At 43.7% G+C, this 25,097-nt stretch overlaps 1 protein-coding gene across 1 annotated transcript in view; it reads left to right on the plus strand.

The window, feature by feature from the left end:
- LOC124554103 (histone-lysine N-methyltransferase EHMT1-like) overlaps nt 1–25,097 on the plus strand; it is a 67,111-nt gene that overhangs the window by 33,044 nt on the left and 8,970 nt on the right. Inside the window, exons 2-3 of the mRNA XM_047128168.1 lie at nt 8,425–9,001; nt 16,311–16,415. Coding sequence (XP_046984124.1) covers nt 8,436–9,001; nt 16,311–16,415 — 671 coding nt within the window. The 5' untranslated portion in view covers nt 8,425–8,435. The remainder of the gene's footprint in view (nt 1–8,424; nt 9,002–16,310; nt 16,416–25,097) is intronic.

Genomic DNA, 25,097 nt, shown 5'->3' on the forward strand with positions numbered 1-25,097 from the left:
TTGAGCACAAGTTACGTTCTTGTCGTTCCATTTCGACATTGTGAAATCGGAAGGCAGGGTGATATGTTAAAATGTGTCTTTAAGAACCGTAGTTCAAGGTCGTTAAAACTCCTTCATTAACTAATAGTTTCAGAACATTGACCAACCGTCGTCAGATCTAAAATGCAGAAAGTTGCATAAGAGGTGAAGAATAACATACACATTATATGTTTAAACTTCAATTGTTTCATACGTACAAAAAAATTGCTGCTTAATTATGTCAGGCATGAGGCAATAGACATCGTCAGGATTGGTTGTGCTGAATCGCTGACTTGTTAAAACGTTATTTTAACGCCGTTCTGCTCATTTTTCGTCAGACGTAGCGGTAGCGGGTGCGTATGCGTACCGTCGCAAGTCGAGTACTGACGTAGCCAAAAGTCGGTCGCTATGGTTACATAACGTACGACGTCTGCCACGCAGGTCTCCGGTAGTCACAGTGTGTGAGCGCAGTGTGACGTCAGTGGTGACCACAACGCAGTGCGCGTGTCGACCTAAAGGCCTGGCCACACACAATCCGTCAGCGGCCAGGGGCGTTAGTCGGCTGCTACAGGGTGGAAGGGGCCGAACGCCATTATTAAGCCTGCATGCGTAGCGCGATTGTCTTGGCGTTCAGACGGTTTGGAATCTTCACGCGGGACACGTTATCTCCGTGCGAGGAAATGAGTAGCTCGCGCTAGCGATACGAAATGGCACCGAGAAGACGAGATGTTGAGTGCTCGACATTCTTAGCGAGAGAGAAAGCTTAGGAGAATAGCATCGTCTGTGCATTGATGTAGTGTCTGACGAAGATAGGTTCTTCAAATATTTTCGTACGTCGCGAGGATGTTTCGAGGAAATGCATCGCCTGATAAAAAGGTAGCATCGAGATGTGCACAACGAACTGGAGAAAGCCAATTGATACAAGGCACAGACTAGCCATTTCTTTGAGGTAAGTTTTACCATTTGTGACTTCTTTGTGCTTCAAACAGAAGTCATATAATTTATTCCGTTTCAGTTTTGCTGTATGATACGAAATGTTCGGCGGAAGAAAGTGCTGTCCCACTACGTAGTTACGAGTGGAGTGATAAATTTATCTGCAGTGTTTACGAATACAGCAAACGATAGTAACATCTGGTTCCGTATGTTCCGCTAGAGAGAACTTTCTACTTAATAAATTGCTTTGTTTCATTGTATTCATAACATTGTCATTGAATTTAAAGAAACGTATCTTTGGTCGTTAACTCATCTATTCGTTCTATCGGCATAAGATACTTGACTACAGGCGACAGTCACCAGACTGTAGCTTTTTCTTCTCGGTTAGGACGTTCGACAGTCTCAGAAATTGTGAAACAAGTGAGCCAGGCAATATGGACTGTTCTACAACCCAAGTATTTACCTACTCCTACAACAGAGATGTGGAAGAAATCTGAAGAAGGATTTCTAGAACTTTGAGGGTTTCCGAACTGCCTCGGAAGCGTAGGCGGAAAGCGTATCAGGTTAAAATGCCCGAAGGACAGTGGATCCCAGTTCTCCTGTTACAAACAATTCTTTTCGTTGCTTCTCCTGGCGATCGTTGATCCATACTACGGGTTCACAGTAGTTGATATTGGAAATTATGGACGCCACAGTGACAACAGTATTTCTGAGAATTCAGCTCTCTGTCAAGAGTATATCGAGGGCAAAAGTATTCTACCACCAAATCAGGATCGCGTGTATCGTACAAAAAGTTGTACTGCCTCACCTCCTCTGTAAGTCTTTCCGTGTCCACGATGCGTGCACCACGAGCTGCGAGACAAAAACCGCCCCACGCCGCTGCTTCCAGTGTGACCGCAGAGCAGCTGAGTGCGCAGGCAGCCGCTCCGGCTTGCGGCGAGTCTGTGGCCTGTGGCAACCCGAGCCGCGCTCTGTTGAGAGACGGCCGCCATACGACGACGGGCGACTCCGCAGTGCGCGGCCCAAGGCCACTCACAGGCCGCCTTCTGTCTGGCGGCGCATCGCTGGCAACGCCGCACACGTCTCGCCTCGTGTGCAGAGGTGGGCCAAACGGTTACTCTGGAGCAACCGTTACCACAGTTCCAGTTACTCTTTGATAACCGTTATGTTTAACGGTTATTAATAACTGCCAAGTTAATTTTCGCTAGCGAGTACCGAATACTCAGAGGGGCTACAGTTAAATACCGACATTGTTGCAATCCTTCAGTTTAGTTATCAGTATAACTGCGAGTAGTGTGGAATGGCTGGAATGTCGCATGAATCGTGTCATAACCTTAGCTTATTAACTCCGGGTACATTTTAGAACGATTATTAGTGTTTCATATTATATGTTTGTAGGTTATCAGTCGCTATTAGAAATATTATCTTCGCAGCTGCGACAGAAAGTACGCGTAACTTCGCCACAGCACTGTTCAAGTAAAATGTTAACAACGTGCGTTTTTAAGTATGAAGTGATATGTAAACTGAATACTCTAGGTTAAATTCGAAGCTTAATTTCCTGTGCTGCTCACTTAATAGAATAAGTGTACAGCCTTGTAATACAACAAAAAATATACGCAATGTGACAGATTCGTTTACTCCTGTCATGTAAAAGATAATCCTATTGGGGAAAGTGTGAGTGCGCTAATCCAAGTTGTATGTGAGATTTGGAAACTGCTCGATTTCTCCAGCTACAACATGTTTATAACATATGAAGACACGCAGATCGAAAGCGTTGACAGTGTTACATTTCTTGCACTACAACTCGATAATAAATTCAGTTTGGAAGGGCATACCACATTTTTTCACTCTATTATTTCATAAGGAAGCATATTCTGCGGTAACTCATCAAACGTAGCAAAAGTTTTTCGCATGTAAAAGCGTGTAATAAAAATCATTTGTGGTATAAATTGGAGAACATCATGTAGGAACCTGTTCAAGGCACTTTGTAATCTAACCACTTGTTCCTAGTATAATTATTCCTTAATGAAATTTGTTACAGGTATTTCCAACCAATAACTCAATACATAATATCAGTACTATAAATAGGAACAGCAATCTACATAAAGACCTAAAATCACTTACCTTTGTCCAAAAATGGTACAATATTCAGGAACATGCATTTTCAATAAACTGCCAGCAAGTCAGCAACCATTAAAAACTCGGTTTCAGATAAAGCACGGTTTACAGCGTGTTTGAAAGACTTTTCGATACGGAAGTGTCTGATTCCACCCGTCTGCTTTGGCCCAGGACCTCGTCAATATGCCGGAAATGGCTATTTTAAGTGTGTCTATGACGTCACTACATACACATGGCAACAAACACGAAGATACATATAAATAATACAATAACATCTCCCACCAAATATACAATCAAACCAACTGGACAACTGCGGGAAGTTGGGGGTTTTAGGGTGAGGACAAGCTAGTAAAAAAAACACACCATGATCCCAAAACACAAAATCAAGAACAAAAAAAAAAAAATACAGCATTCCGCTACACCAACAAAAATCTGCAGGAATCTGACACTTCCCTTGAACAATATAGGTGAACCGTAGGTGACCATACCAAAACACCAATACCCACAACTAAAAGTACGAAAATTGGAATGGGACATTTCCCTTGACCTACATTGGTCAACCTCAGATGACGATACCAAAACATGAACACCTACAACTATGAAAATGGGAATTGGTCATTTCCGGTGACTTATAAAGGTCCACCACAACTACTGATGCCAAAAAGCCAACACCTACAACTGCGAAAAATAAAACCACAATCCCAAAAATCCACAAATCAAACATTCCTACATAAATTAAATCACATTCAGTACTCCATAAATACACAAAACATGACAACTAGAAAAAAAGAAATTAATTACCACCAGCAAATTGCGGCACTGCCCCCCCCCCCCCCCCCCACACACACACACAAAAACCAAGTCAACACCGTGTCGTAATGACATTCACACACGACACCCTTACGTCGAAGCAGACGGGTGGAATCGGACGCTTCCATTGACCCCTCCTTCTACTCTGTAGATGAATATCGTAACAGAGACTGATAGACCAGCTTAGGTAAAAATTCTGCTATATTTCAGTTTTGACAGCACTTGGTTGCAACAGTTCAAGATCGGGTATTCTGTGTATGATAAATTTATTCTGACAGTGTATCAATTCTGTAAATATTAGCAGTTACTGTAATATATTCACATATTTTGGCAATCTCCTGACAAATGATGGGGATAATAATTATTATATTTGACTGTATTATGTTGTACTTTCTGACATGTTATTTGTCATTCGCGATGGCCAGCGGCTATTTCCGAAGAAGTACCTAACGTAAATATTTGTTAGCTCCAGTAACTATCGTCTCTGAAATGTCACCGGTGTCTAAGACTGGAGTCACTGTGCCAGGAACACAGGCACACAGTTATTTTCCGTTACCAACTTCCAGGTTACCTGTAGTGGTAGCCCGATAACTGCCAGAGGAGAATACCGATCTCTGACAGATATTTCCATAGTCGCTCGAATTCCTTATGGTAACTCTCCTTGTACTACCCGAACTAAATTAACACATAAGGCGGTGGCTCAAGGGATCGACTGTGCTTGTTGATGCCTGTACTGCAGCTCCTATCAGCCGCCGCTCGGACATTAACGTTGTTTGTGCTAAAAGTAACGAAGGCCCACGAAATAGTACACAGTTCTTATCAACAGATGGCGCGCAGTCTCACAGTTATTCCCGTGGCCTATAGAACGCCTTCCAAATGGTCTACCCTCTCCTTAGTTCCTAGCCAGATCTCCGATGAGTTGATGCGAAGGCGTAGTATGATCTTCGGTCAACAGATGGCGCGATGCACTGTTGACACTAGACAGTTATTGAAATAACTGCCAGAATCTGAGGAACGGTTATCGCAGTATCCGTTACTTCTATCAGTTACGTTATTTTCTGCCACCTCTATGCAGTGAAAGGCGGCGCTGGTGGGCAACCGAGCCGTGGCTCTGTAGGAACACAAAGGACTGCAACGTAACCAACTGCCTACCAGGTCTGCCTTACAAGGGGTGCGAGAAGCTGGCCGGTTTCCACAATCTGTAGTAACCAATTCACCTAAGCTGTTTGTAAATTTGTACAAAACAAGGACATTATACAAAAGGAAATTAATACGGTCACAGTGGAAAGCAGTGAAATATTTTAAGATACAGGAAAAGTACGAGGGCTATCGGCAAAGCACATTACGTTTTGGAATAAAAAATAAATAATGTATTGGAAATTTTTTTTATTATATACATATGAAAGCCACACTGAAATACTACTTTTCTACAAAGTTGCCATTTAAATTAAGGCACTTACCGTAGCGATGGACGAGCTTGGAAATTCCTGCCGGCCGGTGTGGCCGTGCGGTTAAAGGCGCTTCAGTCTGGAACCGCGTGACCGCTACGGTCGCAGGTTCGAATCCTGCCTCGGGCATGGATGTGTGTGATGTCCTTAGGTTTAATTAGTTCTAAGTTCTAGGCGACTGATGACCTCAGAAGTTAAGTCGCATAGTGCTCAGAGCCATTTGGAAATTCCTTCGTCGTAAAATTCGGCCGCCTGGGCCTTCAACCACGTGGTCACCTCTTCTCGAAGCTGTGCGTCGTCATCAAAACGCTGCGTAGCCAACCACTTCTTCATTGCTGGGAATAAGTGGAATGCGCTCGGTGCCAGGTCGGGACTGTACGGCGGATGAGGAAACAACTCCCACTTAAAAGATTCGAGAACTTCACGAGTGGCATTTGCCGTGTGGGCCCGGGCGTTGTCGTGAATCGGCAAGATCTTTGAGCCCAACTTTCCCCTGCGCTTGTTTTGTATCGCTCTTCTGAGGTTGTGCAGAGTTTGGCAATACCTTTGAGAGTTTATTGTAGTGCCTCCTTCCAGGAAATCCACAAAAATTACACCTTTTCTGTCCCAAAAGAAGAGGTAACCACGTGGTTGAAGGCAAGGCGGCCGAATTTTACGACGAAGGAATTTCCGAGCTCGTCCATCGCTACGATAAGTGCCTTAATTTAAATGGCAACTATGCAGAAAAGTAGTATTTAAGTGTGGCTTTCATCTGTATATAATAAAAAAAATTCCAATACTTTATTTATTTTTAATTCCAAAACGTAATGTACTTTGTGGCTAGCCCTCGTATATGCAATACTACTGATAAAAAATTTTAATCCACAACATTGAGTATTAAAGCGAGTATTAACGTAACCTGAAGTTCAGATGCCAGTTACAATCTGAGTTGTAAATGGCTTCAATCAGAAGCGAGTAAACAGATGGATAAAGCCTCATGGCTAAAATTGAGACATTATACGATGCATTTATGACGGTTACCACTTCATGAATGTAATCATGCTACCTCACATCTAGGTATTTGCTATAAATTATACACCAAAACCGAGACATACATAGCGTGTCAAAACACTAGTCAACTGATAAACTTTAAGCATTTTCTGTTGGTCATACAGAGGACGAACGCGTGTGTATATCCCAAATGAGTCTTAAGGTCCAGGTGTTGAGTCCACAGTACTTACATGTCGAGTAGGACAACTGAGTTTCAGCGGTCCACACACAAACGAACAGCTTGAGTTGGGTGGTGTTGTGAGCTGAGGTGCAGCAGCCGTGTGCTTTGTATGCTGCGGCTGACGTCACGAAGCCCGACACACGTCGCCCCCTGCCAGCCAGTGATGATGGGATGGCCAGGCGTGGTGATTCGAGCGCACCGAGAATATCTCGAGCCTCTAGTTCTCGAGCAGTTCTCGAGAATCTCACGAGAAACGGCTCGGCGGCGTGCGCCGCTGCGCGCGAGTTGGCTGCGACGACATACGCCGCGCCGCTGTTTTATGAATTGAATGCCGCCGCTAGACTTCGTTTCTTTGGCAACGTGTAGATATACAAACCAAATTAGAAGAGACAAATTGAACACACAACAGTTACGACTCTAGATCACTTTTTACCAAAATATGCGTAGCTGTTGACACAAGAATAATTGTGCTGTACACCAATTAGCGCAAAGAACATTAAAATTGTGAAGTAAAAAGTTTCTAACGTGAAAATGTGCTTATGTCTTGCGATTTTATAGTGCGGTCTGCAGCCCGCTACCAAGTCAGAGGAAACGCAAATGCCAGCCGAACATTCGAATAATTAAGTGGCCACTGGTTCAGGCAAAAAAAGATGATGATCTGTTTCATAACCTACAATTCTGAGTCCACTGGGAGTGCCTTAAACTAAAAGGCGAAAAGCGTCTTAGACAAATAAAATAAATCACACAAATAAAATGGCATTTGTTATTTACAAAATGAATATTTCTGTGCTTGCTGCAGGTGATGGCCATGTTAACAAACTACTTGTTAATTATTTCGTTTTGCCTTAAGACATTTTATTTGCAACGTTTAGTATTTATAATTACCTATAATATCACCAGATTGCCAATCACTCTTTCCAGCATCGCTAAAATTGTCTTCACAGGCAGGCTGTATACGTCGATTTCTTTTACCGAAAGATTTTACATCCCTGATCGAATCTTTGTGTCAAACACCTTGGGACAAAGTACCAAATAGACTACTGGCCATTAAAAGTGGTACACCAAGAAGAAATGCAGATGATAAAAATGGATATTCATTGGACAAATATAATATGCTAGAACTGACATGTGAGTATATTTTCACGCAGTTTGGGTGCATAGATCCTGAGAGATCAGTACCCAGAACAACCTCCTCTGGCCGTAGTAGCGGCCTTCATACGCCTGAGCATTGAGTCAAACAGAGCTTGGATGGCGTGTACAGGTACAGCTGCCCATGCAGCTTCAACACGATACCACAGTTCATCAAGAGTAGTGACCGGCGTATTGTGACGAGCCAGTTGGTCGGCCACCATCGACCAGACGTTTTCAGTTGGTGAGAGATCTGGAGAATGTGCTGGCCAGGGCAGCAGTCGAACATTTTCTGTATCCAGAAAGGCCTGTACAGACACGCAACATGCGGTCGTCCATTATCCTGCTGAAATGTGGGATTTCACAGGGATCGAATGAAGGGTAGGGCCACCGGTCGTAACACATCTGAAATGCAACGTCCACTGTCCAAAGTGCCGTCAAAGCGAACAAGAGGTGGCAGAGACGTGTAACCAGTGGCACCCCAGACTGTCACGCCGGGTGATACGCCACTATGGCGATGACGAATACACGCTTTCAATGTGCGTTCACCGCGATGTCCCCAAACACGGATGCGACCATCACGATGCTGTAAACAAAACCTGGATTCATCCGTAAAAATGAGCTGTTCACCAGTGGCTGGTATCTCGGTGTCGTAATTGACACGCACGGACAGGTTTCGCAAACTGTCGACCGACGCAGGTACACTCGTCGACGGTGCTGCGTAACGATAAAGAGCTGCCCCGTAACGCCGTGTTTCAGAATCGACTACGATGGCGGCCGGCAACGAAGCTCAGCACAGCACACCGGTGTACCTGGGCGCCCTGCTGGATGACGGGGAGGGCGCCACCGTGACTCTGGCGGCGGGGGAGACGCGGCTGGTGGTGCACAGGGCAGTCCTCGTGGCCGGGAGCCCCGTGTTCGAAGCAATGTTCCGCCACGACACGGCGGAGTCGCGCGGCGGCCTCGTCGACGTCGCAGACGTGGACGGGCCGGTGCTGAGGGAGCTGCTGACGTACCTGTACACCCTCCGCGCCCCGCAGCTGGCGAGCCTGGCCCCCCGCCTGCTCGTCGCCGCCGACAAGTACGGCGTGGCGAGCCTGAAGGCCCAGTGTGAGCAGCAGCTGGCCGCTGGGCTGACGGTGGACAACGCGGCGGCCACAGCTGTTCTCGCGGTGCGACACTGCTGCCCCGGCCTCCGGCAGACGGCCGTCTCCTACATAAAGGGCCACACACACCGAGTGATGGCGACGCAGGGCTGGGCTGACGCAGTGCGCACCCGGCCAGAAGACGTCGTCGAACTCAGCAGGTTGCTGGCGGAGACGCCACCGGAATCCAGGTGAGCACGGGGTGATCACCGTTGATCCACTGTGTGTGAAACTTCCTGGCAGATTAAAACTGTGTGTCGGACTGAGACTCGAAATCGGGACTTTTGCAGAGGTCCCGAGTTTGAGTGTCGGTCCGGCACGCAGTTTTAATCAGCCAGGAAGTTTCGTATCAGCGCACACTCTGCCGCAGAGTGAAAGTCTCGTTCTGGAAACCCGTGTGTGTGTGTGTGTGTGTGTGTGTGTGTGTGTGTGTGTGTGTGTGCAGGTATTACTTTATTATAATTTGAAGAAGATGAAATACTTTACTTTGCAGAGCAATGAATTTATTGTTGTCAGTTTGCTAAAGATATTTGGCTTCATTAATCTTTCCCACTGAGGCAGTCAATTTATTTGAAACAAAGGTTTCATTCCACAGTTGTTTGTTGAATGTAAACTGCATGTTTCCATCTTCTGCCATGTGTGAGATTATGTGATAATGAAGAACCATACATGAGATAGTACAGTACAGTACTGATACTCCAGGAAAATTTACGCCCCAAAAACCGTACTGAAAATCTTAATGTCAGGTGGGACATACTTAACTGTAAATCTGCACAAACCAATGTGCACTTGAGACCAAATTATGCATTTTAGTATAGTTTACGAAATTCCTATGCTCACGGAGTATCCTCTCGTGTCCTGTTTCTTTTATGTCGTAATCTAAGCTCTCTTTATGCTTTATACTCACAAACATGCGGCCTTCCTACATCACTGGAGCTGTGCACGCACAGTAATGCCTGTTTTATGGCGCTCTGGCTACTGCTAAGCCGAAGATATTTCTGACAGTCTCAGGGTAGTACTGCGAATGGTGGTTTGAAAAGTGTTACTTTCAAAGTAAATTTGCTTCTACGCAAGATTAATTGTTACGTGTGAGAAAGTGGATTGAATTTCTTAAATAACAGAGTGTTTGACTTTCGTTTAAAAGTGAACACTTTCAGGACCAGCCACATAGAATAATTTCTAGCCCAGAAAACGAGACATTCACGTCAATATTTTAAATTTACTGGCACATTTGTGTGAAGTACCTTAAGTGTAACACACGCAAGAAAGATCAATATTAGATGTGAAAGCTTAGCTTCCCTTGTATGTTATTAATTTCAGGGACCAATATTATATGTGAAAGGTTAGCTTTTTTTTTTGTTGCGAGGCTATGCATATTAATGTAAACCATTAACTTTTGCTCTTTGTGTCCGTGCGCTATGTAAGTAATGTTGCTATTGGTTTACCACATCACATGTCCTATGCTCTGAATATCTGCTGCCATCGGCTGGCGAGATCACGTGACATGAGATAAGATTGGCTGACAAAAGGGCATCGCAATCTCGATTTCAAAGCTCCGGAAACTGAGGTGTTGTGTGTGTTTGGTGCAATTTGAATTTACACTTTCGTAATATGAAAATATGCAGTGTATATGTTGCTGACATCAAAGGTCTTTCCAAAACTTCTCTCCCTTGTTCCCTTTTTTTCCACGAACTTCTGCGCCAGTGTACAAAACGTTAACCGTTCAAAGCATTGATAAGTTTTACACTTGGGAAGGAAAATCTATGGATGTCACTTAGCACGGAAAAAGTGTATTTTCGCCCAGGTAAGAGTGCATTTTTTAAGGGGGATATCTGGGAAAAATCCGGGAATTTTTTCCTTGTCTGTATATACACCCTGATTTCAGGAATTGCGACTGCCTCACTGCAAGTACATTGTGCAATGTGGCGTTTTGCAGACATTTTATTTATTCTAGTTCACTTTGGGATTCGGAAAGTAATTTATGTATTAGCTGTGTTGCTGTGAGACATGTGACTGACTCCACACTTGTCGTACATTTATGGTATTACTAAGAAGCCAAAAGTTTGTTTTATTGGTACTACTTTACATTTATGTAAGGGTTGTGCCATCTGCAATGGTTCACTTGGGTTGCAGTCATTAAAGATGTTCAGTGACACATCCTGCACGTGGCATGTACTGTTGTGTAATTGGTGTACAACTACGTACAAACAGCGTGTATCTCTCTGTGCGGCACTTTGACAGCCATTAATTTTGTTTATTCTGGCCGGTGGTCATCGGCATTTCGTCGCCGTTATGTGCACTGTAGTACTCAAAAACTCAATGAAGCACACACGAATAAACCGTATCTCTGTTTACATTGCGGGTGACTGGACATCTGGATGTTTCCCAGGCCGCGTACTAACACTGTACACAGCAGTACGTAAATTCAGCGTTTGTTGTATCGTAGTAAGTCAATCACATTGCAATTTTGAGCAGCGTGCAGGTCAGTCTTGTATCGCAAAAAGCACAATAATGTCGTGTTCCACCCATTTCACGTGCCAAATTCGTGTACGAATTTCTCGGGATGTAACTGACATATTGCGATGCAATCAGTCCCATTACTATGAGTATTATGATTTCTCATGTTACTGTGTATGGAATAATATGGTGTGTCCATTTTGAAAAAACTTAAGATCGTGCTGAAACCAGTATTTACACACGGTTCAGAATGTCTCGCAGTACTGGCTTCTGTGAGCCCCTGCCGTACATTCGTACCCGTGAAAGCTGTAATTTAGTATCTGTTGGTGGTTCCAGAGATTTTGACGGTGAAAAGTTGTAGGTGGGACACCCGTTATCAGTAGAATTCTGCAAGTCGTCAACATTTGGACAGTTCACTTGTATACTTCGACACACAAAAATGTTGTTAGAAATAATTTACAGAATCTGCAGTTTTCCAGGTAAAAGTTTTTAAGTCATTTTACGTTCTTTTCAACACGTGAAAACCCTCCCGAGGCCATTTTTGCCTCTATAGTACCACTTCGCTTGTATTTGTATACACGTGAAGCGCCCGTTATACAAAGGTATCGTCTCATAGAGTTTTATTCATGGAAAAATGCTGGCTAAAAGCGACGTTTGGTGATTTCAGAACCTATGCAATGGCCCGAAAACCCTTGGCATGATTTCATTACGTCAGTTAAAACTATATTAACACTTTGCCTGCATATACAGGGTGTAAATTTCAAGTTGACAAAGCAGCATAACTCTAAACATAAGCTTCACATGAAATAATGTGTAAAATGCAAATTTGATTATTTTTGAGGGGGATATCTGATGGTGCTAAAATTAGCCCGCCACCCCAGCCCCCCACGGGTGGGGCGTAAGGCAACTTTAAAATTTCAAACGGGAACCATTTTTTACTGCAGAACCAGATTCTACATAAAAAACTACGTACATTTTGTCTTAAACATGTGTTTTGATTCTTGGTAGTGGGCACTGCAATTCAAGAAAATCCATGTTCTCATGTTTGCATGGAAAATGGTTATGGATAAATAAAAAGTAGGATGTTTGGTTGGTTAGTTAGTTAGATAGTCAGATGATTTGTTTGATAATTAAAAGTTGTGTGGCCTCATGACCACGAAACAAACAGAACTTACCAGAATCTGCAGAAGAAATTAATACAGTATTTGGGTCAACATTTCCTCTCTCAAACACCACCCTATGGGTAGAGGGGGAGGTGTTTTTTATTCATCCGTAACCATTATCCATGCAAAAATGAGAATATGGAATTTCTTGATTTACTGGGACAACTAATAAGAATCAAAACAAATGTTCAAGAAAAATGTACATAGTTATTATGTAGAATCTGAAGCTTATTTTTCGAGTTATTCTGGTTTGCCAACTAAAAAGTTACACCCTGTATATGCCAAACGTGAACTTTCGGCTATCATGACTGAGAATGATATCGAAAAAAGAAAAACAAAATTCAGAATTACGCAAGAATGTAGTCTTAAGAAGACATAGCAAAGACGATGTCATGACTAGAAATGACCATCCGCATTTGGGCTACCTAAAAATCGTCTTTGTCCTTGGCTTTCACAGGAACTGCCCATGAACAAATAGTGCTTTTATAAGCCGCGTAAGGTGCTGCGTTGGCCACACCTTACGCGAAAGAACCAGCTGATTTGCTCAGTTTGCCTGGGCTGTAGGAAGTGTGAGGTGTTCAAGCTTTGACCGTGTACTGAAGGATAGCTACAGTATGGCATCTCTCGCGACAGGTGTACAGAGGGTCTTGAGGCTAAGGGCAATCCGAGGCACTAGACGCCTTGTCTCTGCCACCAGCAGAACGCAGTTTGTGACCCCCCTGAAAAACTGCATTTGTGGGCGCAGCGTAACGGTATCTTGCAGTGGGGTGCACGGGCCAACTGAAACACAGTGTCCTACAAGCGTAAGTCGCTCGCTCAGAAGTGTGATACGTCAGTGAGTGTAAAGACCAGCTGGCATTCCATACGCTCTTGCCACCGAATGCTTCTGCCGCAGTGCAGACAGTACCGGGTGATCAAAAAGTCAGTATAAATTTGAAAACTTAATAAACAACGGAATAATGTAGATAGAGAGGTAAAAATTGACACACGTGCTTGGAATGACATGGGGTTTTATTAGAACCACCCCATATTCCTAGAGGCTTGAAAGATCTCTTGCGCGCGTCGTTTGATGATGATCGTGTGCTCAGACGCCACTTTCGTCGTGCTTGGCCTCCCGGGTCCCCAGACCTCAGTCCGTGCGATTATTGGCTTTGGGGTTACCTGAAGTCGCAAATGTATTGTGATCGACCAACATCTGTAGGGATGCTGAAAGACAACATCCGACACCAATGCCTCACCATAACTCCGGACATGCTTTACAGTGCTGTTTACAGCGTTACTCCTCGACTACAGCTATGATATGAATGATAATGGACATATTGAGCATTTCCTGTAAAGAACATCATCTTTGCTTTGTCTTACTTTGTTATGCTAATTATTGCTATTCCTATCAGATGAAGCGCCATCTGTCGGACATTTTTTGAACGCTTGTATTTTTTTGGTTCTGATAAAACCCCATGTCATTCCAAACATGTGTGTCAATTTGTACCTCTGTCTGCATTATTCCGTGATTTATTTAGTTCTCAAATTTATACTGACTTTTTGATCACCTGGTACTTTGTGTAACTTGCTTTAATTTCCTTGGCACTTGTATCCATTATGGCAGCAGTTTCTGTAGCCAACGTATTTTATTACCCCCAAGCAATGGGGGGGGGGGGGGGGGGAGGAGAATGTGGTGTAATTTTATATGATATGGCACATCAAATAAAAAATAGTTTCTTGTACTATGTATAATTAAATATAATAATTAAAGTTTGAAACAGCAGCACAATAAATCTCGTTACTCTGATATTCCGTACATGTAAATATAGTTCTGATTGCCGTTCAGCAATTAGCTTCCTAAACTCCTCAACGCCAGAAGTCACAGCCAGCTGATGTTACAACTAGTTCCTTCTTTATTTTAGGTAAGATTTTTGGAAATCAGCGATATTTCAGTTAAGAAAATTTGCAAAAAACAGTGTCGATCACTCATGTGTATATTAAAGATATGACCATTTTCCACCTCTAGAAGTAGGCCATTTCCACATAATGCTGTGTAGAGGTAAGTACTAAAAATTCTCATTTGCGCAGGAAAGTTGGCAAACATTGAGCAGAGTGTGCATTCAAACCATGTATCGTTAACCACGGGGCTGGCAGGGAGGTCGCTGGCGACAGCTGTGCTCGCCTCAGCTGAGGAACTACAGCTGCGCATCAGACAGCGTGCAAGAGGGCGCGTCACGCCCGTGTTAAGTCAGTGGCAAGCGATTCACGTTTACAGACCTGAAACTCTGTGTTTAAAAATGAACAAAAGTTTAACCCAAAACAGGGCTTCCTACACCCTATGCATATCGTGTATCTGAAAAACAGTTTTGTAAAACAAATAGTAAGCGAATGTGATAGGTGGAACTGTAACCCAGAACCCTATTTTTAGTCAATCATTAGGAATGCGAAGACGCCTTTCCCGTAGCAACTAACTTATCTCTCATATTTGTAATAGCCCAGCGGCCTGGAGACTCAGGGGGCCACCGGCGTTCATCCCCCCTCCCAACCCAGCACCTCAGGCCGGAAACTTTGACCCTCGTGTCTGTGCAGTTACGTGAAATGTGGTGCTCGTACCCCACCTGTGCCTGACACTCTTCAAAGTCTGCGACACCGCGCTATTGAAGCTGCGAATTCTGTAACGAGACACCAGCTGCTTTGTGTGTGGCAGGAAATGAGCCAGTGGTTTGGCACTTTTCGTGTAACACATGGTGCTCACACTGAATGCACAAAAATTACTGTTTAAACCATCACATTGGCTTGTTATTGTTTTATAAACTTTTTTTTTGTTTACGGTGTAATTTTTGTACATTTGTAAAAATGGACATTCAGATTTTGATATACGACACGTAAATCGCTTCCCGGTGGCTGACAGTGGTGTGACGTGCCCTGTTCCACGCTGACTGACGCGCGGCTGACGCGAGCGTCCTCCCTGCCAGCCCCGTGGTTAAAGATACGTGGTTTCAACGCACACTCTACTTAATGTTAGCTGACTTCCCTGTGCAAATGAGAATTTTTAGCGTTTACCTCTACACAGCATTATGTCAAAATTATCAAACACCACAGGCAGAAACCATTCGTATCTTCAATAAACAAACGTGCACTTGAGGCCGTTGTTTACTAATTTTGCTTCCACCGTGCAATCGTTATTCCTCGAGCCGTCACAGAAATCCATTTTCTTAGATTCTATTTAAAGTGAATACAATCATAAATTCAAACTTTTAATTCTGATACAGTGGCAGCCTCTTAACGTATGTCAGGCAGTAACATATCTACGTTGTCATTGTGTACACCAATTCGGCTTTGTAGTTGGATCGTGTTTAGCATTGGCCTACCTGAGTCGAGTGTGTCGTTAACTCGTGTGTGTCGACCCTATTTAGTGGACAACATTTAGATGTTATGATATTTCCAATGAGTGTAAAAGTTTCCACTGGCCTAGCTCCATTGTCTCATGTCTTGCAGTATTTCTGCACTGCTGCCTTCTCTGAGGTACCTTCCCTGCAAAGTTAAGTATCTGGTGTCTTAATGTTTATTTCCTGTGCCTGTTACAGTCAAGTCCCTGGTAAACGAGCTAGTGGTTTATTTGCAATGTCCTGTTCAACAACCCTCCTATCTGTCCAGCTGTGCTGAGCCCTTAGATTCATCTTCGGTTTGGTACACTCAGCTGCTGTTATGGAGAAACTTGGGAGAACCGACCTGTAAACTGATGGAACGGTGAGTCGTCGAACTCGGGAGACCCACCAGCGTGACAGGCAGTGTGTGTTGCGTAAGCGGCCCCCCACCCCCAGCACTGTGCACACGCCCACCCACGCAGCGCCTCTTGCTTGCAGCGCCTCTTGCTTGCAGCGCCTCTTGTTTGCAGCTCGCCCGCCAGCCCCGGCCCCAGCGCCGCCACTCAGCCTCCCACCGGCGTGGCTGCCCGCCACACTCCGCCGCCTCCTGACGACGCAGCCGTCTCTCGCCTGCGGTGAGTGCTGCCGCTGCACACACGCGACTTGCTCACCCACAGTAATGCTCAGCGCCTTGCCGCATCAACCGTGTGTCACGCTAAAAAGATCTAATTTGAATTTTTCTGAAATTTTCGATAAAGCTGAGCTTACAGCTATCAGGAAAAATTATTTCTACATTTAATTGGTGTGTTCAATGTAACTGCTGCTCTAGATGTTCCTTGCGAATATTAGAAATTAGTTCTGAAGGAAGTGGGTATAAAGCCAGACTGCCGGTGCACTGTCATTCGACGAAACCTACGTGTCACGGCAATGAATGTAGAACTGTTCGGAAGTACTCACGAGGAACCTCTTAGAGTGCGAGATCACAAATTCAGTCTTTTCCTCATTTGAAACTGTTAACGTTTTTAATGGGGAAAATATCAGCTGCTAATGACTCACCATCTCGATCAGGAGGGCGACAGAAAATGAGTGTCCGGAAGGTACAGAGACCAATCTCCTATGGGACACACATAATACACTTAACAAAATAGACATCGTCGACATTAGAGAAATGTTCAGGACAGATCATTAACTTGAACCGCAAGCACCAGATGCAAAACGGTGAGTCACAGTGGTCGCAAATGTTCGCACCCTCGAGATCGAAGCAAAGACCTTGAATGTGAAACCGTCTGTCGTGGTGTTCGTCGTGAAACTGGCTCTCCTTCAAGGCGTATGTGCAGTTAGTGTGATAGTACGTTTTATAGGCACGGAACAAACAAATATTTTCCAGTGATAAAAGTCGCAACATCAGACACCTTTCAGGAGGTACAGTTCACTCTGAGACAGTATGGTTTTTATACGCAGACCAGGAATGGAGCGAAAGAAAGTTATTTTAACCAGCTATCGATCAAAAGTGGTGCTCGTACCGCACTTCCTCTCACGCCCATTTCCCTGCTCTTCCTCGGTTTGGCGTAACTACTCCCTACTCTCCTTGCAAGATCATGCACACGACAAGGAATCATAGGGGGAGCAGCAACCCCAACTTCTCACAGCACAGTAAGTAACTTTTGCAGCCAGTTTACCATCCAGATTAACAGTCGGCACAATTGTATATGGCTGCATTAAGGCATTGATATTAGTTAATCTTGACAGAACTTTCACAGTACATCTAATCCACTGTTACGTGCATTTTCTCTTGAGGTCCCGAATGGCCAAAGTTGAAAAAAAGTTCCGTACTAAATGATGCGACAAGTTTATCTCATCTACGAATTTTCATGTGGCTTCTGCAGTTGGCTGTGCATTGTCGACTTCACACCTTATTTGAAATTTCGTTACCTGGTTTCTTTCAGTTCTGTAGCACTTTCCAAAGCTATGCCCATCCACTGCTTCCCCAAAAATGACTGTAACCTATATCACACACAGTTTGATGTGCGTAATGTAGTAGGTAGCTATCATGCAACCCTGTAAACTGTGTCGAGCATCCCTGAAATGCACAAATACCAATTTTTGTAACGAGTGTATCTCGTCCTCCCTTGGGGACGGACGACATGGTCATATTGCTGTGGTCTTATTGAAAGCCCGTTAACAATTTTTTTACTGTGCTTCTTGGCCAAAGATAGTCCTTCACTGCATTTCAGTGGAGGCGGGATTTGTCGATCCCTGTCTGACAAGAACGATGAACTACATGGCTCGACAAGGTAATTCCACTTGTTAAGCACATATCGCCATCATTGTGTTCCTCATGTACATTGTCTGCACTATCAAACACATGACACTGGGCATTCTGCTGACTCACTCTCTAAAAACACTAATATTTCATCTGCCATTCCTTTCTCACTACACGGAATTCTTTGGTTTACTTTCTGACAATGTCAACTTCGATAACTGTTGTAGAGATAATGCAATATCTGTTGTTTATCGTCATTACTCTGCCTTGTATCAACAGCACTAGAGTGTAGCTTTGTTGTGAATTACTTGTCAACTGATCAGTTAAACTATGGTCTGCAGCCACATGCTGTGCTCACCATTGTATATGTCTAGTGTCGACCACTGTTGCCATTAACAGGCCGTATTGTGGGGAACAAAATGTCGTAAACGTCATTGGCCTTTTGTGACCTCGCAAGCAAGTGGTTCCTTGTCGGGGGGGGGGGGGGGGGGGGGTGTAATGAAGGAAGAGAAAGTAGAATTAGAAGTAGGACAGTCAACTAACTGCAAAAATGTGAATACGTCTTGTTTAGTCTGTCTGAGTGTTCTTAGAATTTCCTTTAATTGACATTTATTGGCACTTTCATTTGTAGCGACCATTGAATACTTTAATACAAAGGATGTATATGAGAACCTTTGTGTGTATAAAGGTCAGGGTGAAAACATCAGCCATAATGAAAGTTGAATTCAGGTGTGAAGGCACGCTCATGTGGCGTAATAGCTGTGGTGCTTGTTCACAATAAGTGGGAAATAAGGTCAGCTCTGTTGCTGGTGTGGCAGGGTTGTGGCGTATGTAGCACTGCATTCCCCACCAGTGTTAAACCACGCCCTGCAGCTGATTGGATTCAGCACGTGTCTTCAGTTCAGGTTTTTCTTTCACCGTGGAGCAGTTTCTCCTTAATACCTTTCTAATACTCACTTTGCTTATTGCATATCAGCGACCGATGGTAGCCGACATGGACAGTTAGCTTTATGAAAACAAAAATTTATATCTGACACTGAATTGAAAGGTTTAGGAGATGGCTTCATTGAGACTGCATTGACTTTGCTTAATGTCCTAGAATAGTACTTGCACAGGCCTCAGACTAGCAACAGTGCGACTATTCAGCATGAAACTGATCAGAGCAGAATGCAGCAAGACGTTATAGATAGAAGTGTCCTAAGTTTCAGGTGGGAAAGTGGGTGCGGAACATACATTGTACCTTACACTGGACAGGATATGTATGAACTGATTTTAGAAAACACATTACTCCTCCCTATACAGAGATTCATGGCTCGATTACCCATGGTGGTCAGTCATACAAGTGTGGAATGTGTGGATCTATCTGTGATGGGTCCCATGGCTTCCTATTGTTACAATCCAATTTCGTTATTCTGTCCACTGAAACTGTCTGTGCTAGTCTCGGTGTTCCACCGCCCAGAACCCTACCAGACTGCCTTACTGATTTGGTTATTTTCTCCTAGTTCAGTATATTATAGCGACCATTTATTTTCATACATTGACATGTTTGTCGCATCTATCGCGATTACCAGCTGCCATTGATGGAAACACAGCCTGACTATGCCACTCCCATCTGCATAGCTCCATAAATGTGCGAACTTCCCATACATTAACTTCTCGCACAGGAAACACCCTCTTCACACTTTACACAGTATCACCGTGGGCAACTGGGAAAATAGCAATGCCAGAATAACAACCCTCACCCCATAGGAATGAAGCCCAGCGTACACACTTAACAGTGAAAGCTACTCACAGCTGCTACTGGATTTTATACTACTGTAAACAGTGAGGGTAAAATTAATGAGAGTAATTAGGGGCTCTATCGGAAACTGGGTTGTCCCAGTGGCAGGGCGTGGCCAGGGTTTAACGCGGCGTGAGCGGCCATTTGCATTTTATAGGCTGGTGGGTGCAGCTGTCAGTGCGGCGACATCGGGCCGTGTCCTGCCTGCCCCTGACTGGTGCCATACGCAAACATACTTGAGAAAATATTAGCTCTTTCACTGCTCCGGATGTAAATATACGCTAATCGTTTCAGTGCTCCAGATGTATATATAGTATTTGCCATAAAAATATTTACACTGGTTCCCTGCTACAGTCGTATAGTTACGTATAACGCCGACAATCTGGCTAGCGAGTATGCAGTTTAATTGTTCTAATACTACGAAATACCTGAACAACTATTGAATGCTGAATTCTCTTTCTGCTGAGTTCATTCGTATCGCTATATTACCTAGTTTGTGTGCAGCGGTTTCTGCATTATCGAATAAAATGACGCGACGTTACCGTTCGTTTACAGATGATGACCTGCTGCGTATTCTAAACCAAAGTGACGACGAGGACATCATCTTGCCCAATCCAGCTGACTGTGGGTGGACAGATAATGACGACGATGAGTTTTTTGATAAATCTGTGACCACAAATATAAAAAATATTTGTGAACCAACAAATGTTGAACCAGTAAATGCAGATCCAGTTTTTGATGTTATCGTCGATTCTTTCTCCGATTCCGAAGAAGAGCCTGAGCGTTTGCCTGAAAAATCTCCTAAGAGACACAAAACAGTTGATTTTAGATGGAAAGGCTCTGATTGGGACACTAAAGTGTATAATTTCGATAACAGTGGTTCCGGTTGCAAAATCGTCAATTTAGATGATTTATGTACTGTATACGAGCGCCTCCAAGTTTTTAAGCCAAGAAATTATGAGCTACATAGCTGAGCAATGTAATTTATATTATGAACACCTTTGCAATGATGCCAGTGAAAAATCAAGAATGCGACGTTGGAAAAACACATTCAATGACGAAGTCGATAGTTTCCTTGCTGTAAATTTTCTGTTGGTTCGAGTGAGAAAAAATGAAATAAACAGTTATTGTACCAATGATCAGTTACTGTCTACTCCAGTGTTTGCGCAAATCATGCCGAGAGATAGATGTCTTCTGTTACTTGCAATGTTACATTTTGCTGATAACAGTAAGGACCCTGGAGATGACAAAATCTGGAAATTACATCGAATTGTGGATCACTTAAGAAAACTATTTCCAGGTGCTTTCTATCCTTTTAAAAAGTTTTGCATTGACGAAAGTTAGTTCTCTTCAAAGGTCGTGTCTTCTTCAAGCAGTACATTCCTTCCAAACGCCGAAGATTTGGTGTAAAAATTTTTGTGTTATGTGAATGTAAAACTGGTTATATTCTTGACTTTATATTATTTATGTGGGTGCAGCAACAGACGTAAAAAAAGAAACTGACTTTAGTGTAAATATTGGAATACCTGGAAGCATTGTTCTCACTTTACTTGAATGTTACCTTGGTAAAGGTCACACATTATATGCTGACAATTGGTACACTAGCCCAATGTTATTTTCTTATTTGCATGACAGAGTGACTAATGCCTGTGGAACTGTGAGAACAAACAGCAAAGGCATGCCTTCTTTTTCAGAAAAACTTAGTAAAGGTGAGATCGAGTTTGTGTCAACAGATAAACTTCTTGCTCTGAAGTGGCAGGACAAGCGGGAAGTGAGGATGCTTTCAACTCTTCATACAAACGAAGTTACAGCGACTGACAAAATTGACAGAACCACGAATGAACCAAAAACAAAACCAGCTTGCATCTTAAGCTACACTGAAAATATTGGGGGCCGTCGACAGGAGCGACATGATGCTAAGTTCAGTAGAATGTGTACAAAAAACTGTAAAATGATATAAAGTTTTTTTTTTTTCATTTGGTGGATATGTCTCTGCTCAATGCGAAGTGCATTATATAAAACTCAAACAGGACGAAATATTTCAGTATCTGATTTTCAACAGAAACTTATCAAGGAACTCCTAGAGATTCACCACCGACCCCAAACAGAGGGACGTCGTGGAAGGAGATCGGCTGATGGTGACAATCCCTTACACCTAACCGAGCGCCAATTTATCTCGCTAATCCCAGGAGCTTCAAAGAAGGAGGCCGCCCAGGGAAGGTGTATTGTATGTGCAAAACATGATAAACGTATTGATACAAGATAAATTTGTGTAAAATGTAATGTGCCTTTATGTTTGAATTTTTATTTCAAGAGATAGCACACTTTGAAGTATTACAAATGTAATATGTTTTGTATTTCTTTCTCCTAATGAAGTACCATTTTTGAACAAAGTAAGACTTTCTGAACAAAGATTAAAAAAAAAAGGAAACGATTTACACCGACAATACCGGCTTTTGCGTCTCATTTTTATCTCAATAATAACGGTAGACTGCTACAGTCGTAAATATATGCACCGGGTGAAAATAACGTGCACAGGGTGGGAGCCACTGAGAGTAAATGCGCAGTGAAAGGGTTAACACTCGGAGGTCGGAATATTTGGTGCTTCAGTGAAATAAGACAGCAAATCCAGTGAGCAACTGCAAACACTATATTCCCCATTAACCGACAAAACAATTCTGAACCAGCGTGGTACACTGCTTCTGGCCACTATGGTTGACGTTCCAGTAAGTCTCTGCATTTAGTCCTCTCCCCCAGTCACCAACCCCTGACATCTTCATGGATTAGACTGCTCCCTGGACAGCATATATGCCAAGAGCCGATTTCTGTAGTTCTTCTGGCTCCAGCCTCCCAACCTCTTAAGAATAATGACGTAAAGGTCCTTTGCACACGAACACATGTCCAAAGGAAGGGGCATTGCGACAACAGCTGCTGTTACGATGTTACAATCAACAACACAGGCATAGAATTATCGTATTTATCCTCCAGTACCTGGCAATGACTTTCAATCAAAGTATCATCCCCTGTATGGTAATTAATCTGTGTATGAGTACACACTGTGATGGAGTAACAATGACATTTGGAAGTTTATATCTGGCCATGAGCCGTGCACGGATAGCCGAAGTGGGTAAGGCGAGCGCTCGTGCAAAGAGAGAAATCGGGGCTGAGTCCTTGTCCAGCACAAATCTTCATTGCCTTCCATCCCTCACACAGCTGACGGTTGTCCGTATTCGCATCTGTGAATACATTTCATGCTGCTTTTCACAATGGCTGCAGCCACTACAGTGCCTTTTTCCACAGACATGCATGCGTGTCTTGAAGGAACATTGCGTCATTCGTCTTAAAAGCACAGGTACGTCAATATCGTCAATGACAACACACTGATGTGACAAACGTCATGGGATACCTCCTGGTAACGTGGCGGGAATCCCTTTGCTCGACGTAGCGTAGCAGCTGGACATGGCGCGGGCCCAGCAAGTCGCCAGAGGTCGCCCGCACAGATACTGAGACGTGCTGCCTCTACAGTGAAAGTGTAGCCCGTGCAGGATTTTGTGCACTAACAGATCTCTCACTTATGTCCATAAATAGTCGGTGAGGTTCGTATCAGGTGATTTGGGTGGCTAAATCATTCGCTCTAGTTGTCCGGATCGTTACTCAAACCAGTCGCAAATACTTGTTGCCCGGTGACATGGTGCATTGCCATCCACAAACATTCCATCGTTGTTTGGGAAAATGAAGTATATGAATCGCTCAAAGTGGCCGACCTTAACAATTCCCAGTCAACGTTCGGTTCAAGTTCGACCAGAGGACCCAGTCCATTCCATATAAATACATCCCTCGCCACTGTCGAGCCACCACCGGCTTGCACAGTGCCTCGTTGACAACTCGCCTCCGTGGCTTCGCAGGGCCTGCGTCACAGCCGAACCCCACCGCCAGCTCTCACCACCTGAACTCTGGACTCACCTGAACTCTGGACTCGCCTGACCGGGCCACAGTTTTCCTGGCACCTAGTCTCCAGCTGATACGGCCACAGACCCCAGTGAGGCGATGCAGGCGATGTCGAGCTGTTGGCAAAGGCGCTCACGTCGGTCCTCTGTTGCCATAACGCATTAGCGCCAAATTTCGCCACATACTCCTAAGATATACGTTCGCCGTAATGTCCGACGTTGATTTCTGTGGTTATTTCATGCAGTGTTGCTTGTCTGTTAGCACTGACGAATCTTTGCAAACGCCGCTGCACTCGGTCGTTAAGTGAAGGCAGTCGGCCACTGCGTTCTCTGTGCTGACAGACAATACCTGAAATTTGGTATTTTTATCGTACTCACATCGCTGTGGACGTGGTAATATTGGAATCCATAGCAATTTCCAAAATGGAGCGTCACATGCGTCCAGCTTAAGAATGTTGATGAAATGTAGGCATATCGGTATCTTCTCCAAAGATTATTGATATATATCGGCCATATATTTTCCGTCGGTATATCAATAAATCGATATCAAAACGGCAATATCGAATGTGATATTTTTATTTTATATTATATTTTTTCACAATTTTCGATAAATAGTTGAAGTTTATTTTTTCATATTGTAGTGGGACATGATTTTTACCTTCAGGTGCTAAATAATCTTACTACTTTTTGAGCTTTCATCACTTCCAATCTGTCTCTTTGACTGTCTAAAAGAGTATATGTGGCAGAGAACAACACCGATTTCACCGTGGTTAGTTGGGGGGGAGGGGGGGTTCAATGGAATGACAACACAAGATTTACGATGTAAAGAAACAGAGCACTAATTTCCTTAAAAACTAATTTTTAACGCAAGTAGTGTGCTATTTCTGCACATCGAAATTCTTTAAAAACCGTTGCTGGAAATGAAGAACAAAAATCTAAATGACAAGACTGATGGTTGCAGTGTGCTCAGAGGTGTGAGCGGAAATGCTGATGTAATCGGTGACCAGCGCTACCAATGGAAACTGCAGGGTTTAACTTCACCACAGAATTTCGACTCTGCACCTGCTAGGTTGCTGGTGTTTGCAGAAATGAAGAAACAGGGAGGTCAACATGAAGTGTTCCTGACAAACCCGATGTGTGACAAAACCGGACGATGGACCCACCATGCGACCTGTATGCAGTTACCGTTTTTAGCAAAGTGTTTATCGGTATGCCAGAACGTCCAACTTTTTACTTTAAACTCTCGCTCAAAAGGAGATAGGCAGGCTACTAGCTCAGAATATGTACTACCCGTGACAACCGGGAGAACCGGGATAATTCCGGGAAT

Source organism: Schistocerca americana, chromosome 11, assembly GCF_021461395.2.
Source record: "Schistocerca americana isolate TAMUIC-IGC-003095 chromosome 11, iqSchAmer2.1, whole genome shotgun sequence".
Classification (NCBI taxonomy): Eukaryota; Metazoa; Arthropoda; class Insecta; order Orthoptera; family Acrididae; genus Schistocerca; species Schistocerca americana.